The following is a 17,509-nucleotide window of genomic DNA, read 5'->3' as shown; positions in this document are numbered from 1 at the left end:
AGAGTTTCAGTCCCCGGGTTTTAGCTGAGGAAACAGGCCCAGGCTCTCAGGAGAGGAACTCCAGAGCCCGTGGCCGGCAGGGAGCACAGCCTGAAGTGCCCCCGCGCAGGTCTGGGAGAGGCCCTCTGCCCCTCAGGATGCTTTCAGGACAGGCCCTCTCACCTGAGTCTGTGGCAGGTGTCCCCCACGCAGGCCCGGTAGCCCGCAGGACCCCAGGGCTCACCCCCAGCCGCCCAGACCCCGGGCTGCCTCCACCCCGTCCTGGATGCTGACCCAGATCCCCCTCTGGGCCTCGCTCTCCCCCACCAGCATCACCAGGGCAACCCGTGCCCCTCTTTGCCAGGGGCCGAAGGGTTCCCAGGACATAGGGCTTTCGGGGTTCAAACTTGGATGCCTTGGTCACCCCAGCTGTATCCTGTCGTGCTGGCCAGCTGCCATCACGTGTATATGTGTTTGCGTGCATACATGCATACATGTGTGTTGGACATGCGTGCGTGTGTGTGTCTGTATGTGTGGGGTTTTTATTTACCAAGTAGAAACAGCGCTCCCTTCTGACAGCAGTTCATAAATCTCCACCCCCCCACCCTCGTCAGCTCCTGCCTGGGGTGGCCTCAGGTTCCCGTTTCTCAAGGGGATTCTGAAGTTTCTCAACCTCATTTACTCTGAAAGATTTATTCCCATCAGACTCAATAGAATCTACCCTCCGAACGTCACAGGGGTTCTCTTCACCCGTTGTGGCCTCTGAGGAGATTTGCTTTTTGAGCATCTTCAGGAAATTGGGAGCCTGTAGAAAGGCGTCCCAGTAGACGTGCCGCTTCCCCGTCAGCTCACTCCAGCCCTTGGCACTCGTCTGCGAGGCTGTTGGTTCCATTCACAGAGAAAATTAAGTGATAGCCAGCACTGCCCTCTGCTTGCCAGGAGCACCCGGGGCCGAGGGGCCGGAAGGCGGCCCGACGGGCACTGTGGGTGTGAGTGACGTCGTGGTGCGGAAGCCCCCCTCCCAGCAGCAGCGTCAGCGGGTGACTCACTCCCCGAAGGAAGGGACGGGGAGGGAGATCTCAGAGTCCCGGAAGGCGGTCCTGGGGGGACCCTCACCTCACACTCTGACGTCTGCTTTGTGGACCGAAGGGGAGGCAGCCAGTGAGTCAATGAGCGACCGGCCTCCCTGCTCACGTCCCCCCGCCGACCCCCAGGGAGCCCTCTGCCTGGCAAACTGAGAACAGGCTGTGGAAACAGGAGGCCAGTTAAGAGGCTGGTGGATTGTCCAGGCAGGACAAGGTGGCGGCTGAACCAGGCAGGGCAGCAGAGGTGATGGGAGGTGGACCCTGGGTACCTGTTGAAGGCAGAGCCAGCGGGGATGGATTCAGGATGAGAGAAAGAGAGGGGTCAGATGACACCAGGAGTTTTGGCCTGAGCAAGCTCTGCGGGATGGAATTGCCCTGAACTTTTTTTTTTTGGCTGTGTTGGGTCTTCGTTGCTGTGCGCGGGCTTTCGCTAGTTGCGGCGAGTGGGGGCTACTCTTTGTTGCAGTGCGCCATCTTCTCATTGCTGTGGCTTCTCTTGTTGGGAGCACGGGCTCTGGGCACACGGGCTTCAGTAGCTGTGGTGCACGGGCTCTAGAGCGCAGGCTCAGTAGTTGTGGCGCACGGGCTTAGTGGCTCCACGGTATGTGGGATCTTCCCGGGCCAGGGATCAAACCCGTGTCCCCTGCATTGGCAGGTGGATTCTTAACCACTTTGCTACCAGGGAAGTCCCCGCCCTTAACTTTTAAATCTCATTACCCCCTCGCAAGTCATTTTGGCTGTAAAGGGCTGTTGGGATAATTTGGCCATTTTTCTGTTTTTTTCACATGACTCTGGTCACTTCTTAAAACCGACACACTAAATCCCTTCACATGAAGCTCGTGTCCACAGGCAGACGAAACAAATAGCTGCTCAGTGAACCGCTGGCCAGAGTGCAGGAACGGGTAGCAGCCAGAGCTTACTGCAGTCTAGGCCCTGGTATGATGCTTACTGAGTGAGGCCGGGCAAAGGAGGGGCTCTGAGCATCCTTTCCCCACCTGTAGAATTAGGGTAAGAGCTGGAATCAATGAGGGACTCCCACCCCCTTCTAGAGACTTAGAAAATTATGACCAAAGAATACAACCCTGGGGCCTCCCTGGTGGTGCAGTGGTTGAGAGTCCACCTGCCAATGCAGGGGACACGGGTTCGTGCCCTGGTCCGGGAGGATCCCACATGCCGCGGAGCAGCTGGGCCCATGAGCCATGGTTGCTGGGCCTGCGCATCCGGAGCCTGTGCTCCGCAACGGGAGAGGCCACAGCAGTGAGAGGCCCGCGTAACGAAAAAAAAAAAAAGAATACAACCCTGAAAAATAATTTCAAGAAACAGAGGCCTAGCTAAACTCTGGAGAAGAGATTTCCAGAAATGAGCACTGTTTAGCTCTGAGTTTCTCACCAGCCAAGGCAGATAAATAGATATTCTGGGTTGTATGAATCTCATCCAAGTCCACCCTGGGTGGCAAACTTCCCTGGCTCTAGATTCAGGAAGGGGTGAGTGGTAAAGGGTGCTACTCACTGTCATGGAAAACATCACTGAGAGGTTCACACAACTTTGCAGTTTTCCAAGAGTCACAAATACACTGTAGACACTTCTCAGTCAGCTCCAGACCAGCGTCTAGGAGTATGATTCCTTTGCAAAGCCGACAGGAGGCTCGTGGGTGAGACCGTGGACACAGAGCCTGGTACACAGAGACATAGCATGGACAGTGGACATGAATGCTGTAGCGTTTATGCAAGTTCAGGACCCACCCCTGAGCCCTCGGGTGATGCTGAGGCCACACGGCCATCGTGTACTTCAGTCTTATCACGGGGGGACCGAGAAAAACCCTGAGAACAGACTTGTCAGCACCCCGTAGCCTCAATTGGCAGATGCAGACAGCCCGGGTTGAGGTCTTGGTTTGGCACCATAAGGATGCTTAAACCCTAGGAAGTGGCTTGGGGACCCAGTGTGGGAACAGAGAGAAGAAAAAGGGTGCGTCTCAGGTGGCCTGGGTGCTGTTAGGATCGCCAGGAACATCCCACCCTTCGGGGCCTGGTTCTGGAGGACAGGTGGCGCGGGCCCCTTGGCCGAGCTCGTGTGGGGCGTAGATGAGACCGCAGCTCTGGCCAAGCCCCCAGGGTGCTGGGGGCAGGTGCTTTCCAGAGCCCTGCTTCTGCTTTCAGCGCTTCCACGTGACCGACCGGCTGAGATCAGCCACTCGTCCATCTCAGTGTCCAGTTGGCAGCAAGCCCACAGGTGCCGACATGGAAGAGGCGGCCCTAAAGAGAAGACTGGAGGCCTTGATCAGCCGCCCCGGTGACCAGCGGGCCTCATCCGAGGAGGAGGGCAGCAGCGCCCCCATCGGGGACCCCCCCGGGGCCGCCCCGGAGGTGAGGCTGCCTGAGCGACCTCAGCAGCACACACTCGGAGGCGGGGCCAGGGGTCAACAGCTTGTGCCTGAGCCAGCGGCCTGGCCCCAGCTGCACACGGCGCCCCACCGCGGGCTGCCCGGCTGGCCAGGCAGCTCCTGGCGTAGCGAAAGGGGCACCTTCAGGATGGGACGTGCGTTGGGGCGAGCCCTGCAGTCTCCCCCGCTGGTGGTCACGTGCGGCGCTTCCCTCTTCTAGGTGTGCACGGCTGCAGGCCAAACGCCCAGCCGGGAGAAGGGGGCCCGGGGCCCCCAGGACCCCATGCAGCCCAGCAGGACCACAGACGAGGAGCTGTCGCAGCTGGAGGACAGAGTGGCCGCCACGGCCTCTCAGGTGCAGCGGACAGAGAGCGAGGTAGCTCCGGCGGCCCCGGGAGCAGGCGGCTCGCCCAGATAGATAGTGGGGGCCCTGGAGGCCTGGCAAGGGTGGTCAGCCCCCCGAAGGGCTCACACATAGGGAGCCCACGTTGTCGGCTCCAGGACAGGCTCCTGGGGCTTTCCGTGGAATCACTCTCCACGCCACGCCCTGCACCCCACCCCTGCCCATCTCCCTTTTAGGCTGGCAAGAGACAGGTGGCGTTTTCAGCCACGGAAGGAAGATGCTGGCACTCGCCCTCCCTGCGCCGTGAGGAGGGCTTCTCCAGAAGCAGACTTAGATTTTAGGACAGCCCCGGGGCTCAGGACCAGACTCTGACCGAGGGTCATCCTGTAAACTTGGGTCCCGGGCTTGAGTTAGGGTAGGAGGTGTGTTAGTGGTGTGCAAAGGTCAAAGGACAGAGCCAGGGTCTCCCAGAGACAGTCAAGGTGATTGGGCTCTGCTCTGCCCTCCCCCTGCTGACCCCAGAGGAGAGGAGGTCTGCCCGTCTGAGTGCAGGGGACCCAGCACCCACTGTCCATTCATTCCAGCTTCTTTTCTCTTCAGCAAGTGCCCTTCCGTCCCCAAGGAAGAAGGGGCGCATCCCCAGGCCGTGCACCTTAGGGGGCGCAAGTGAGCCTGAGAACTTTGCATTCATTTATTCCTTCCTATGGAGCCAACAGTTCTCAGTCGGGATCCCAAGTACGGTGGGCATTGTGTAGACACAAAAGATGCAGCTATGAGCACCTCAGACCAAGCCCCTGCGTTCCTGGAGCTTGTGCTTCTAGTGGGAGGAGACAGAGAACAAGTCCACGAGACTGAGGAGAAGGTAGCCCCAGGGAGCGCTCAGATGGGGCTGCCTCGAAGGGTGGTCGGGAAGAGATAATACAAGAAGGCAGCCCGGGCGAAGGCCCCGAGGCGGTGTCGAATTTGGCGTGTTCGGGGATCCGCAGTGGAGCCCTGCGCCAGAGCCCAGGGAATGAGAAGGGGAGTGTCTGGGAGGAGAGCAGATTCCAGAGAGCCCCAAGGACTGTGAGAAGGGTTTGGGGCTGTGGGAGGGATCTGGACGGACCTGAAGGGGGCCCGGTTCGTGTTCCCAGAAGCTTCTGCCTTCAGCTCTCCCCCCGTCACTACCCCTCCCTCAATCCCTCATGGATGAGCCCCCAGAAAATGTATGGAGCCCCTCCCCCGCTTGGGGGTGACCCTCCCGACAACCATGGAAGACGGATGGAAATGGGGCGCCCAGGAAGTGGCCCTGGGCGGGTCACCCATCTTAGGGGAAGCATGATGAAATCGGTGAATCGGGGGCAGCAGCTCCTCCTGTCCTGTGACGATGAAAGGACATCCAAGTGACATCTGTCTGTCTGTCTGTCTGTGGTTCCCTCAGGTTTCAGATATCGAGTACAGGATTGCAGCCTTGCAGGCTGCAGGGCTCACTGTGAGGACCTCGGCAAAGCCCCGGAAGAAATCCAGCCTCCCGGTGAGTGGAGGGGCCGCAGGGCCCTGGGGGTCGTGCCTGGAGCCCTGGCCAGGAGCACAAGGCAGCCCAGGGCCTGGCAGCGAGAGCCCCAGGGGCAGCCACCGCCCTCCTCCTTAATCTGCCAGCCTCGTGTTCCTGCAATCAGTGACCTGTGGGCTGCGCTGGGATTCCTTTTCGTTTGCTAGTGTTGTTTCTAACGGAAGAGTGCTATATGGGGGGACCGTCAGCTCCTGCATGAGAATTGGAAACACAGCCACGTGGTACACGCACACACACACACACACACACACACACACACACACACACTTTAAAGTCCAAAGGAAGCGAGCTGGACAGCACCTCGTGTTGGTGGCCTTCATAAAAGCGCTGTTGCAAGGGGGGTGTGACAGTAGCAGGATGGGGACCTGCCCACGACAGAGACCTGAGACCAACATCCTTCCCCCCGATTCAAGTCGGGAGTCTCCAGACAGATCACAGTATGAGGAAATCTGGCAGAAGGATGATAAATGCTCTTAGGGGAGTCCCAGATGCGGCTGCCGGGATGCCCAATCAAACCTGAATTTCAGATTCACAGCAAGTCATCTTCTAGTATAAGTATACCCCGTGCAATATTTGGGACATACTTATACTAAAAAAATTTAATCATTGTTTATCTGAAGTTCAAAGCCAACTGGGCGTTCTGTACTTTAATCTGCTAAACCCAGCAGCCCTGGGCGCAGAGCCCTGGAGTGGTGTGTGCTCTGTGGGTGTTGCCGTGCCGTCCCGGCCTTCCAGACCGAGGACTACAGAGAACACCGTCCGTGTGTCCTGCCCGCCCGCCCTGTGGCAGGAGGTCAGACGAGCAGTCATAAGCACAGGCTCCTTCCCTGTTCTCCAGATATTTCTTCCCCAGCTTGTTGGGAAGTTGGGCCAGAGTCCTAAGGATCTGAAAGCAGACCCTTCGGATGAGGTCAAGGTATGTGTTACTACATCCAAGCTCGAGAGGCTGGAAGCGGGTAAACGGTTGGCCCGACTTTTCCAGAAGCATGACAAGTACGGAGGAGGCGGCGGGGTGGGGGGTGGGGCGGGTGGAGCTGAAACATTGGGACTTTAGAAACCTGGCAAGTCTCACAGGCTGGTCTCCCCATAGGGTGTCTGTCGGGGAAAATCCAGGAAAGCCCAGCCAGGGGAGTGGGAGGGTGGGACAGAGGGCAGAGGGCAGAGGGGAAGGAGACGGGCAGACCCCAGGCAGGGGAACTGGCTGAGAGGAACACAGAGCCCTGGAGACAGTGCACATCACAGGGGCCGGGTGCTGGGCATGTACTGCCCCCCACGCCCCCCTGTCCTGGGTGACGAACATTCACAGACACAGCAGGCTCCAGGGCCCGGGGACGGGCCTCCCCTGGGAGCCGCGGGTCCCGGCCGTGGGAGCGAAGCACGGGAGCCAGTGTGTGCGAAACGGCACAAGGATGGACGTGGGGTATGGGCGGGACGCACAGAGCAGGCCGTCTGCTCCGGGTCCTGCCTGCTGCCTGATACGCCCCTTGTGAGCTGTAATGAGCACCTAGTCGTTTGTGCTTCTCGTGACAACAGCAGTGGGTAGCTCTTCATAGTTAAAAACGGTATTTTTTTTCCATCCTTCCATTTGATGTTCAAAAAACCTGGTAAGCAGGTGTGGATATCGCCCCTGTTGCACCAATGTGGAGCCTGAGGGTGGGGGAGGTAGACATACTGGATTGAGACCACACAGACCAGCGACAGGCGGTCTCAGTCCGGCCTCCCAGCCCCACCCTGACCCTCTTCTCGGGGCTGTGGTCTTCCCTGACCTGTCCCGGGAAGCCCAGCCTGAACGTGTCTGCAGCCAGCCTCCTGGTACAGCCCACAAAACCAGCCAGGCTGAATCGCAGGGAGTCAGGCGTTGGCAGGACTTCCAGGGAGTCAGGCCGTTTTGCTCTCAGCTTCCCCCCTGAAGAGGCAAAACAGCGAATGAATTAGCCCAGAGCAGAGAGATGAGCAACAGGAAAGGGGCAGGGAAAGAAAGGTGGGGGACCCAGCCGCCATGGGGCACTGAGAATGTATTAGGTACAGTTAATCTTCCAATATCCTGTACAGGGGCTGCTGGCCCATTTTCCAGATGAGGAGACAGTTCGGAGAGAAGATGTAAATCGTCCTTGTCACGGTGGTGAGGGGTAGCGATAGGATTTGAACCCGTCTGTGGGGCTGGAACTTGGGCTTTTCCGCTGTACCCACCCAAGGCTGCAGTTCTCTGAAAGCTAAGCAGCTCTTTCATATTCCGGCATTTGTCGCGTAATGTATTGAGAGCGTGCATTTTAATATTGTTAAAAGTTCAAATTTTGCCCAGGAACAGAAGAGAGTTGCCCTGATTAATCCGAATCTGCAGGAATGATGAGAAATCCAAACCTAGCTCCCCGGTGTTCCTAACAATTACAGCAAGGTACTGACGCCCAGAGACGGCTTCTTTCTTCCAGGTGGTGGCTGCACCCTATCTTGTGAGGAGAAAGCTCAGTGATTACCCCAGAAGTCAAGGTAAGAGTCACCTGCTTCCCTCGTCCCCCAGGCCTGGGAGGTGAGCTCAGGGGCATGAAAATGGCCAGTCGGGGCCCCATATTTCTACGTAACCCGTGGGACCCGGCATGTCATGCCACTGATGCCCGAAGGACACTCCAGTGCCCTCGGGCCACCCTCAGGGACCGTTGCAGTGACGTGGTGTCTGGATACCTGGAATTTGCTGCCTGAAGCACATAAGGGTGTTGATGGTGGTGGCAGCGGTGGTTTCCTTGTCCTGTGATGTAAATCGTCCTAATAATGGTGCAAAGCTCCCCACCTTCTAGAGCACAGGACGTCATTAGCCTACCTTGATGTCTTGGCGGTGACGAGGACATCAGCTTCATCCTGAATGGCGCATTTGTTTTTATGCTCCTTTTAAAATTTCTTAGGAAGCAAAGACACTTGTTTGGGGTAAGTTTGTTGTTAATAAGCACCCCCCTCCTGTTTTCCTCAAAGACAAAGATGATGACTCCTTCGATCGGAAATCCGTGTCCCGCGGATCCCTGACACAGAGAAACCCCAGTGGCAAGAAGGGAACCGCCAGCCACAGCGTTGCGGTAAGTTTTCGCTTTTCACTGAGGTGGCTTTAAAATTCTCTCAGATTGACATGTTGATACTAAGTTTTCAAAGTAAAGAATTGGGGTACACTAACAGGAATAGTAAAATCAGCAAAAGGTCTAAAGGAAAATCAGAAACATTTCTTAAAGGTACACAGTGTACCAGTGATGGGGTCGCCCAGCCCTGGGGGGCTCTGGGCTTGGGGACGGGGACAGCGCATGAGGCAGTGAGGACTCCCCACACAGCCCCACCTGCCCACCCAGCGCTGTAAAGGTCATTCAGCTGAACCACCTGTGCAGGTGCCGGGGTCAAGGCTGTCCCCCGACTTCCGTGGGAGAGGGCTCTCTGCAGAAAGAACATGAGGTGCCTCCCAAAGCCCAGGGGACATCAGGCTGGACCAGCGGGGTCATGGCCTTGATGCCTACAGAAGTGCACCTTGCAGACCCTTCTCTGGCACCATGGTCCTTGGTGTTTCCAGCCGCACGAGAGCCTGGTGAAAGCACCAGCTTTTCTGATGGGCGTGTCAGCTGCCTGGAGTGCCCACGGCACTTCACAGACGCAGGGCTGCAACGGCGAGAGACAGCTGACCTCTAGGGACCCCAGAGTCATGCCCATGTCCCAGGGGTGGGCATGAGGTCTCAGTGGCCAACGTCAGGGTGCAAACACCCCCATCCCCACAGCTGTCCACACTGCGACCACCCAGCAGTCATTCTGACTTCATGCCGGTTACGAGAGTCTGAGTCGACGGCTTCGCTGTCCAGGAAGACGGAGCGACTGCTCTGTTCTTTCCACAAACTCCGTTTTTAATCGGGATTTCAAAGTATCTCACAGTACTCATTGCTGATGACTGTGTGCGAGCCTTGTGTCGGCAGACGGGGAGATGGGGCACACGTGTCCGAGACAGCCAGCGTTAGGCCACCCCAGACGACAGGAAAGGACAGAGGGCAGAGGCTCCCTGCCAGGCCCCACCTGAGCCCGGAAGAGGCCGCCTGGACCGTGGCCAGAGCGTGGCCATCCCCAGGGGCTGATGGCGGGCGATAAGAAATCACCAGCGGGGGCTTGAAAGTCTACGTGCTTTCAAATTAGAACGCACCTTCCGTGCTTCAGAGCTTTAGATTGTCATATACTTTCTGTCCTTACAGCCGGTGAGGGCCGGTGTCATTGACCCATAGCTGGGGAAACAGGCAGAAAGAGATTGAGTAAGAAAAACCTGGCAGGGGGTTGACTGATGCCTCCTGACCAGCAAGCCCACGTGCGCATCTGTGTGCTCTCCCGTGTGTGTGTGTCTGTGTATGTGCCGTGTGTGTTTTTATGTATGCACAGTCATATAGCTAAGTGCATGTCTACATGTGTGCACACCTGTGTGTTTACATGTTCCTCTGTGCTTGCCCGTGTATTTCTGTGCCCACGCCTGCATGAGTGTGCGTGTGCTCTCACCCGTGTATCTGTGTGCGTACCCACCTGTGCGTGCTGACGTGTCCATGTGTGTTCATAGAAGCCCGTGATGACCCACCAGCCCTTAAACGGGAGGTTCGTCTGAACGGGACAGAGCAGGAGTGGCGCCGGTCCTTTCCCTCCACCTCGGCCTCCGTGTCCCTCCACCTGCCCCGCGTTTTCCAATGCACGCAGCCCAGTGGAGGAACGAGAAGAAACCCCATCCGTGGGCTGACAGCGGTTCTCAGCCCGTCAGCTCTTCACCCACGTTCTTTGATGACCTCCAAGGCCGCCCCTGCCCACCTGATCTGATCCGTGAGAAACACCTAAGCTGACGCGTCTTTCCTTTAGGGTTTAAGCTTTCTGAAGGACACAAAGAAGCTCTTGTTCAGTGATCTTCTACCCCTTTCACTGCTGGCTTTCTTATGCTGCTTTCATGACCAGAATGGAAAAGGGGTGACTCAGTGACCGCACCAGCCATCTGTACACTCCTGACTGTGTCTGTCGGAGCCAGGGCAGGTGTGTGGGTGCTACTGGACGTCAGGACAAGTCACTGAGCTCATGTCCGTCTGAATAAGAGGGAGGGATAGACCCCCGCATCTCCTCACACAAACACACCTAGTCTGCAAGTTCCCAGCCTGTGAAGCACAGGCTGGGAGAAAGGACACCGTGGTCGAGGACAGAGCATGCCAGCGGCAGCAAGTGAGCACTTGCTCAAAGCCCGGGTGCAGGTGCAGACCGCCTGCCGGGAGGCACTGGCGGAGTCTGGACCGGCGGGGCCCAGCCTGGCACTGCCACTCGCTGCGGTGGAATCCAGGAGGCCACTTGCCGTCGGTCTGCAGAGGATCTCCAAGTCCTGCTCAGCCTCGGACAGTCTGGGTGTCTGTGTGGCTCATCCAGCTTGAAGGGGAGCCCGCTGGGACCCCCTCCACAGCTGCCTTGAGCACAGTAACCCTGTCTCCCCTCGCTGAGCACGGCTGTGTGCTTCAGAGGGACTGGCTTATTGAGTCCTCAGAACAGCGCATTTTGCAGAGGAGGGAACAGAGCCCCGAGTGTGAGGCAGCCTCCCCTGTGATCCTCTGATACGTTCCAGAGGGACTGGGTCAGCTTTAAGTTTGCTCTCTCAAGTGGTTTGGTGTCTGTGTTCTGTGGTAACTGAAAGAAGAGGTGAATAAATGATGCCCAAGAGCCTTTGATACGAAGACTGACTGTGGACACAGCCCCACCTATGGTTTACAGATTCTGCATCACGAGCTCCATTTGCGTTTCCACTGAGCCTATAGCATCACGGTCACCACAGAGACCGTGTCATCGACGGGCTGGCCCGTGGCAGCTCCAGTGCGCTTTTCAGAATCAGCATCTGAGTTGATCTGAATGACTAGGCTTCAGGTTGTGCTGGGATTTGCAGAAAAGATGGCTCCGAAACTCCCTCTCAGAATGAAAGCTGCTTGAAATAGTCAGCTAATTCAACGCTGAAAATGATTAAAGGATTCCAGTAAGCCAAAGAGGATCAATCCTTGTTTCCGTACACCCCTCCTTATTCACAGAGTAAACTAAAGTCAGTGTGAGTTCCTAGCGTCAAGGAAGAAGCAGTCCCGGTTGGCCTGCAGCACAGCCCTGGGTGTGATGCAACAGGCACGTGAGGCTTTGTGCCCCAGAACCTTAGTGGCCACTTAGGTCCGTTGCTAACTTGAGTTCAGAGAGCTTCCAACCTGGAAGCACGTTTGTCCCTCCTTCAGAAGGCCTCTCGCTGGGGTCTCCGATTAGGGTCAGGGCTACACTCACTCTTTCATTCCCTCGGCAGCACTGCAGAGGCCCCGGACGGTGTGCATGGCCCAGGGACCTGCACCCATCTTGTGGGCAGCGGCCGGGGTGCCGAGGATGTGAATTCTCCCAGCTCCTGCGCTGGTTCCTCAGCCCCTCTCGGCCCCTTGATGTCGAATCTCCCTTCCATCCCCATCAGGTCCCACGGCTTTAGGCACCTGTGGCTGGATTGCAGTCCAGACCCCCCGAGGTCCCCACCACAGACCAGCTGCCTCTTCCTCTGGCATCTCAAAGTCAGCCCATCCTACTGAACTCCCATCTTACCCCCAAACCCTGCTGCATCCACTCAGGTCAACTCCGTGCTCCCAGGGGCTCCGGCCAAGGCTTTACCCTCTCTTTAACCTCACATTCTGTCGGGAAAAGCTGGCGACTCTGACTTCTGCGTATGCCCCAACCCTTCCGTCCCATCAGCGGCTGTGTCCCTTATTTGGGGTATATTTTTATGCCAAATGTCCACTCGGTTATTTCCAGGATGTCAGACCTGGCTTCACATGCCTCGTACCCCCTGTCACCCCTGTCACCTCGTCGTGCTTATCTTACAACCCTGTGGTGTTGCATGGATGCTGTGCTTTTGTTGCCAGTGTTACGAGTGGTCCAGTGTGTTATTGCTCTCTTGAGACCATCGTTGTGACTTGAGGACTCATGTCCCCTGGGAGTACTGGCTGCTCTGTCAGCCGTGCCTGGGCAGCCCAGGGCATCAGGATGGTCACCATGAACCCCACTGCCGGCCCCCTTTGCCTTCTCCTTTGAGCCCCTGGGAACCTTGAGAGGAGACAGCTCCCCAGCCTGGGGCCGGGTTTGGAGCGACAATGTCCAGGCAGGGCAGCCCTTCTCTCTTCTCCGAAGCTCCTCCGCCCTTGCTTCCTCCCGAGGCCGCCGACTCCAGCGGTCCAGGCCGGGTCAGCAAGTCTGGCCAGGTCCATATGCTTCCTTGTGTCTGTGGTTGCTTTTGTGCTACAAACCCGAATATTTCCTGTCTGGTTCTTTATGGAAAATCTGTGCTGACCCCTGGTCCAGGCTGCGGACCCCACAGGTGCAGGACTGCCTTGACCTTGGTCTCGAAGGGTTGGCAAGGATCGTCCCCAGGCAGTGCCGAGCAGCGTGGAAGGACCAGACGATGTTTGTCCCCTTTATCTTCACCCCAGTCTCCCTCCACCCCAGCTGCTGCCACCAGTGCCCCAAACCTTCCATCCCAAGCGGCTCTCGGCCTCCCCGAGGGCCCTTCTCAAAGCCTAGGATTGTTTGTTCTCTTACTCAATAGTTTCTGCAGATTTTGTTCGGTGAACGGAGCCAGCGCCTCACGTTAACTCACCATCTTGGCAGAAACCGAGTGCGCTGTGTCTTGGGATCGGGCGCCGCCCGCAGCCTGACCTCGATGGGCCCTGCGGCTGCTTGAACAGGTTACTACAGCCTGGGCTGCTTCAAGCAGCAGAAATGTGCTCTCTCACAGGGGCCGGAAGTCCAAAATCAAGGTGTGTGCAGGGCCACACTCCTTCCAGAAGCTCTGGGAGAAACTGGCCTTGGCTTCTTCCAGGTCCTGGGGGCTCCAATGGTCCGAGGCTTGTGGCCGCATCCCTCCAGCCTCCACCTACCTCCACACGTGTGGAGTGTCGTGGAGAGTCGGTGTCGTCTCCTCGTCTGTCTGTCGTCTTCTCTGTGTCGTCTCCTCCCTCTGCCTTTCTCTCACAAGGACACTTGTCACCGGATTTAGGGCCCAGCTGGACTGTCCAGGACAATCCCCTCCTGTTACCTGAGCAAAGCCCCTGTTCCCAATAAGGTCACATTCTCAGGTTCCGGGAGTTGGGATGGCGATGTCAGTTTCGGGAGCCACCATTCAACCCACTGTTGTCACACTAGGAAATCTTCTGTTTACAGAAACCAGTCAGTGGAACCCCCTTCCAGAGCCCCAAAAAGAGAGTATGGAGCAAACAGGATGGGTCCCCTGCCCCTCGGGGCTCAGCCTCCACAGAGACCGTGGGACTCTGCCCGCAGCCTGGCCACACTCACACCTCACCCCTGAGAGCTGGGGGGCACGGACACCCGGCCTCCCCCGTTCCGTCCCGGTGGCATCGCCTGCCTCACCTTGTCCCCCAGCCCTCGTGGGACTTTCCCTCGAGTTCTTTCCTTCCCTCCCCACTCAAGGCCAGAGGACCCACTCTGTGCAAGGAAACCTCCAGTAGTGCCAGTTTAGGGAAGGAGGCGGGGAGGAGGTCTGTGCCCGGGCAGCGAGTGGCCGTGACCGGACACCCGGGGCCCAGCGCCCGGACGCAGTGGAAATGCTTCAGGATCGAGAGCCAGGCCCATGACCTCACTGAGCAGTGATGCGAGCCCAAGGTCAAGGCCGCCCTGCACCCGTGGCGTCCACAGCAGCCTGGGCACCACCCCAGCGAGGGACACACGCCGCCAGACTGCGGGTTCCCAGCGGGGACACTGGTGGCAGCAGCCACAGCCGTGCACCCCTCCCACCTGGCCTTCGGAAACAGGGCTGAGCTTTTGAGGCTGAGGGAGCCCCAGAGCTCTTGTTGTTTTCTGGGATGTGGGAGGGATGCTGAAGACAAGGACTGGTGAGAACATAAATGACTAATCAGGAAAACTAGAGACGTGACATATTCAGACCCCAAGCCACGAAAGGGGTCACGATCTCTAATCCACACAACAGCCCTGCAAGGTAGGTGCCAGCAGCTTGCCTTCTGAATGAGAAAATAGAAATTCCACGAAGGTCCTAAGACTTGCCCAAGCTAGTAGCGCGAAGGCGGATTCAGACTCAGGACTACAGGAACACCAAAGGGGATGCTTTTTCTGCCATATGAGGGTGTCCAATAAATTGCAGATTTCCCCCCACCCCCCGTGCCTCCCCCAGGACATCGTCACGTGACTGGTGTGCTCTCCCGGAGTCCTCGGGGACCCTCCTCACAGCAGCCTCACCGCCCTCAGCCCCGGCAGACTCTTGAGAGCACACTTACTCACCACCCCAGCTCTTCATCCCTAATCCAGGCTCTCTCGGGGTTGGTGGTTGTGTCTTTTTGGCCCCTTTGTAAAAGCTACAGGGTTTGGGGTGAGAGCAGACCAGGGGTGGTGTTTGTTCATGGATGCTATTGAAAAAATAAATGAAAAACTAAGATAATATAAAGAGTAGAATTTAAATGACATGTAACGTATGTAAACATTCATATGCAAAGGACCAAGGATTGAAAGGTGCAGGGGAAAGGTCAGGTGGAAGGTTCCGGGCACACCTTGGACCCCTGCTGGTGCCAGCTTGTCTGGGGACCGAGGGGTCTCTGGCCAGGACCCACGTGGATGGGGGTCCCTAGAGCTCCTGCTGTGCGGCACAGATGGGTGCGGACCTAAGGATAGGCGGTGGCCTGGCTCCACCCCTGTCCTCCAAGGAGTGGCAGGATGTGAGGACAATACAGTGACACAGTGATGGCACATGGACAGTCTCAGAGCAGGACCGGAGTTCGCCAGGCAGAGCAAGGGAGGCTGTAATTTCAAAGGGCTCCCAAGCTGCCCACCTTCTGCTGGCTTTGCCACAGGTGACGCTGTTGGCTCGGTCCAGACAGAGACCCAAGGCTCATCCCCGAGATGAGGGAGGGGGCTTCCTTTGGAGTCAGACAGGCACAGGGACAGAGCCAAGCCCGTGTCCCCCAGGGCTGACATGGCGCAGAGTCTCCTGCCCTCTGCGTAGGACACTTCTTGACTTGCTATCCAATCTCTCGCTCAAAGCCAAGGCTCACAGCCCAATCCAAAAATCTGCAGAAGACTTAAATAGACATTTCTGCAAAGAAGACATACAGGTGGCCAACAGGCACATGAAAAGATGCTCAGCATCACTAATTATTAGAGAAATGCAAATCAAAACTACAATGAGGTATCACCTCACACCAGTCAGAATGGCCATCATCAAAAGACCTACAAACAATAAATGCTAGAGAGGGTGTGGAGAAAAGCGAACCCTCTTGCACTGTTGGTGGGAATGTAAACTGGTACAGCCACTATGGGGAATAGTCAGGAGGTTTCTTAAAAAACTAAAAATAGAACTACCATATGACCCAGCAATCCCACTACTGGGCATATATCCAGACAAGATGAAAACTCTAATTCGAAAAGATACACGCACCCCTATGTTCACAGCAGCACTATTTACAATAGCCAAGACATGGAAACAACCTAAACGTCCATCGACAGATGAATGGATAAAGAAGACGTGGCACATATATATATATATACACACACATATATATACATACAGTGGAATATTAGTCATAAAAAGAATGAAATAATGTCAGTCTCAGCAACATGGGTGGACCTAGAGATTCTCATACTAAGTGAAGTAAGCCAGACAGAGAAAGACAAATGCCATGTGGAATCTAGAAAACATGATACAAGTGAACTTATCTACAAAACAGAAACAGACTCAAAGACATAGAAAACAAAGTTTTGGTTACCAAAGGGGAAAGGGGGCAAGGGATAAATTAGGAGTATGTGATTAACAGATATACACTACTACATATAAAATAGATAAACAAAGGCCTACTGCATAGCACAGGGAACTATATTCAATATTTTGTAATAACCTATAATGGAAAAGATGTGTGTGTGTGTGTGTGTGTGTGTGTATCTGAATCACTTTACTGTACCCCTAAAACTAACACAATATTGTAAATCAATTATACTGCAATTAAAAAAAAAAAAAAAAACAAGGGGGCTTCCCTGGTGGCGCAGTGGTTGAGAGTCCGCCTGCCGATGCAGGGGACATGGGTTCGTGCCCCGGTCCGGGAAGATCCCACATGCCGTGGAGCGGCTGGGCCCGTGAGCCATGGCCGCTAAGCCTGCGCGTCCGGAGCCTGTGCTCTGCAACTGGAGAGGCCACAACAGTGAGAGGCCTGCTCACCACAAAAAAAAAACAAGGTTCAACTCCAAAGTGCTTTGCTGGGTGTCAGGCACCCCTGTATTTCCAGGAGACACAGAAGCCACACTGGCAGCTGTGTTTCTGGCTCCCAGGGCATCTAATAAGAGGGGATTTTTCATCTAATTCCCAATAGTCTTTATAAATTCCACTGTTTGAGAGAATTCTCCCGAGTTTCTTTTTCTACCAGATGGCCATTCCAGAGACATCTCTCCTGGGAGCGGAACACAGGTCAGGGACCAGTGGCCCTGGTGTACAGAGAGCCATACCCCTGCTTCCAACCAGGAAGCAAGAGAAGCCAGTGGCTTCACTGTGACCCTGGGTGGACATGAAAGACACTATTTAAACAGTATTTAAAATACTTCTCCAGAGTCTTTTCCTCTGTCAGTCTCCTTAAGGCGGAAAAGAGAAAAAGTATTAAGAGGAGTTGAATGCAGGAATCTACCAAAGACCTTTCACGGTTAAAGGCGGGCTGTGAGTGGGCAGCACAAATCATTCTGCCCAGATAACCTAGCATCCAGCACCCAGGTCACCAAAGGATGCCCAGTCTCCTGCAAGTCCTTAGGGAAGAGTGTGATTTCACAGGTCACCTCCCTGGTCTTATCAACTCCAAGCCAACCATGAGTTAAAGAGCTGCAATTCTACAATTTTATACCAAACCGTCATTTCAGAAAGTTCCAAGGACTTTCACTTCTCAGCAGCACCGTGAGGAAGAAGCTGCTTTGCTGGGGCCTAATAACCCGTCGCTGAAGGAGCGCTAGGAATCTTAGTGCTTGGCCTCTGCCAACCAGGCGTTCTGCGTTCAGCTTGCTGGCTGCAGCCAAGAAACCTTTCAACATACTCACAATGCCCGTATCTCCAAAGTTATTTTTATAAAGGATTTTTATTACCTATGAGATGCCTTTATGCTTTATTGGGAAGAAAACAGAAAAAATAGATA

At 55.9% G+C, this 17,509-nt stretch overlaps 1 protein-coding gene across 4 annotated transcripts in view; it reads left to right on the top strand.

Moving 5' to 3' along the window:
- Positions 1–15,463, top strand: part of MLPH (melanophilin) — a 47,516-nt gene extending 32,053 nt beyond the window's left edge. For 2 of the 4 annotated variants that reach the window (XM_029225539.1, XM_029225536.1), the window contains 6 exons: positions 3,221–3,427; positions 3,665–3,820; positions 5,208–5,300; positions 7,769–7,826; positions 8,304–8,404; positions 9,901–15,463. In XM_029225539.1, coding sequence (XP_029081372.1) covers positions 3,221–3,427; positions 3,665–3,820; positions 5,208–5,300; positions 7,769–7,826; positions 8,304–8,404; positions 9,901–9,945 — 660 coding nt within the window. In that variant the 3' untranslated portion in view covers positions 9,946–15,463. Of the gene's footprint in view, positions 1–3,220; positions 3,428–3,664; positions 3,821–5,207; positions 5,301–7,768; positions 7,827–8,303; positions 8,405–9,547 lie in introns of all 4 variants that reach the window. The other 2 variants (XM_029225538.1, XM_029225537.1) reach the window with 2 other exon arrangements.
- The last annotated feature ends 2,046 nt before the right edge of the window (positions 15,464–17,509 follow it).

This window comes from Monodon monoceros, unplaced genomic scaffold (genome assembly GCF_005190385.1).
Source record: "Monodon monoceros isolate NGI ecotype Baffin Bay Population unplaced genomic scaffold, NGI_Narwhal_1 Super_Scaffold_16, whole genome shotgun sequence".
NCBI lineage: Eukaryota > Metazoa > Chordata > Mammalia > Artiodactyla > Monodontidae > Monodon > Monodon monoceros.
Note: the sequence above shows the minus strand (reverse complement) of the source record. Positions and strands in the feature narration are given on the sequence as shown.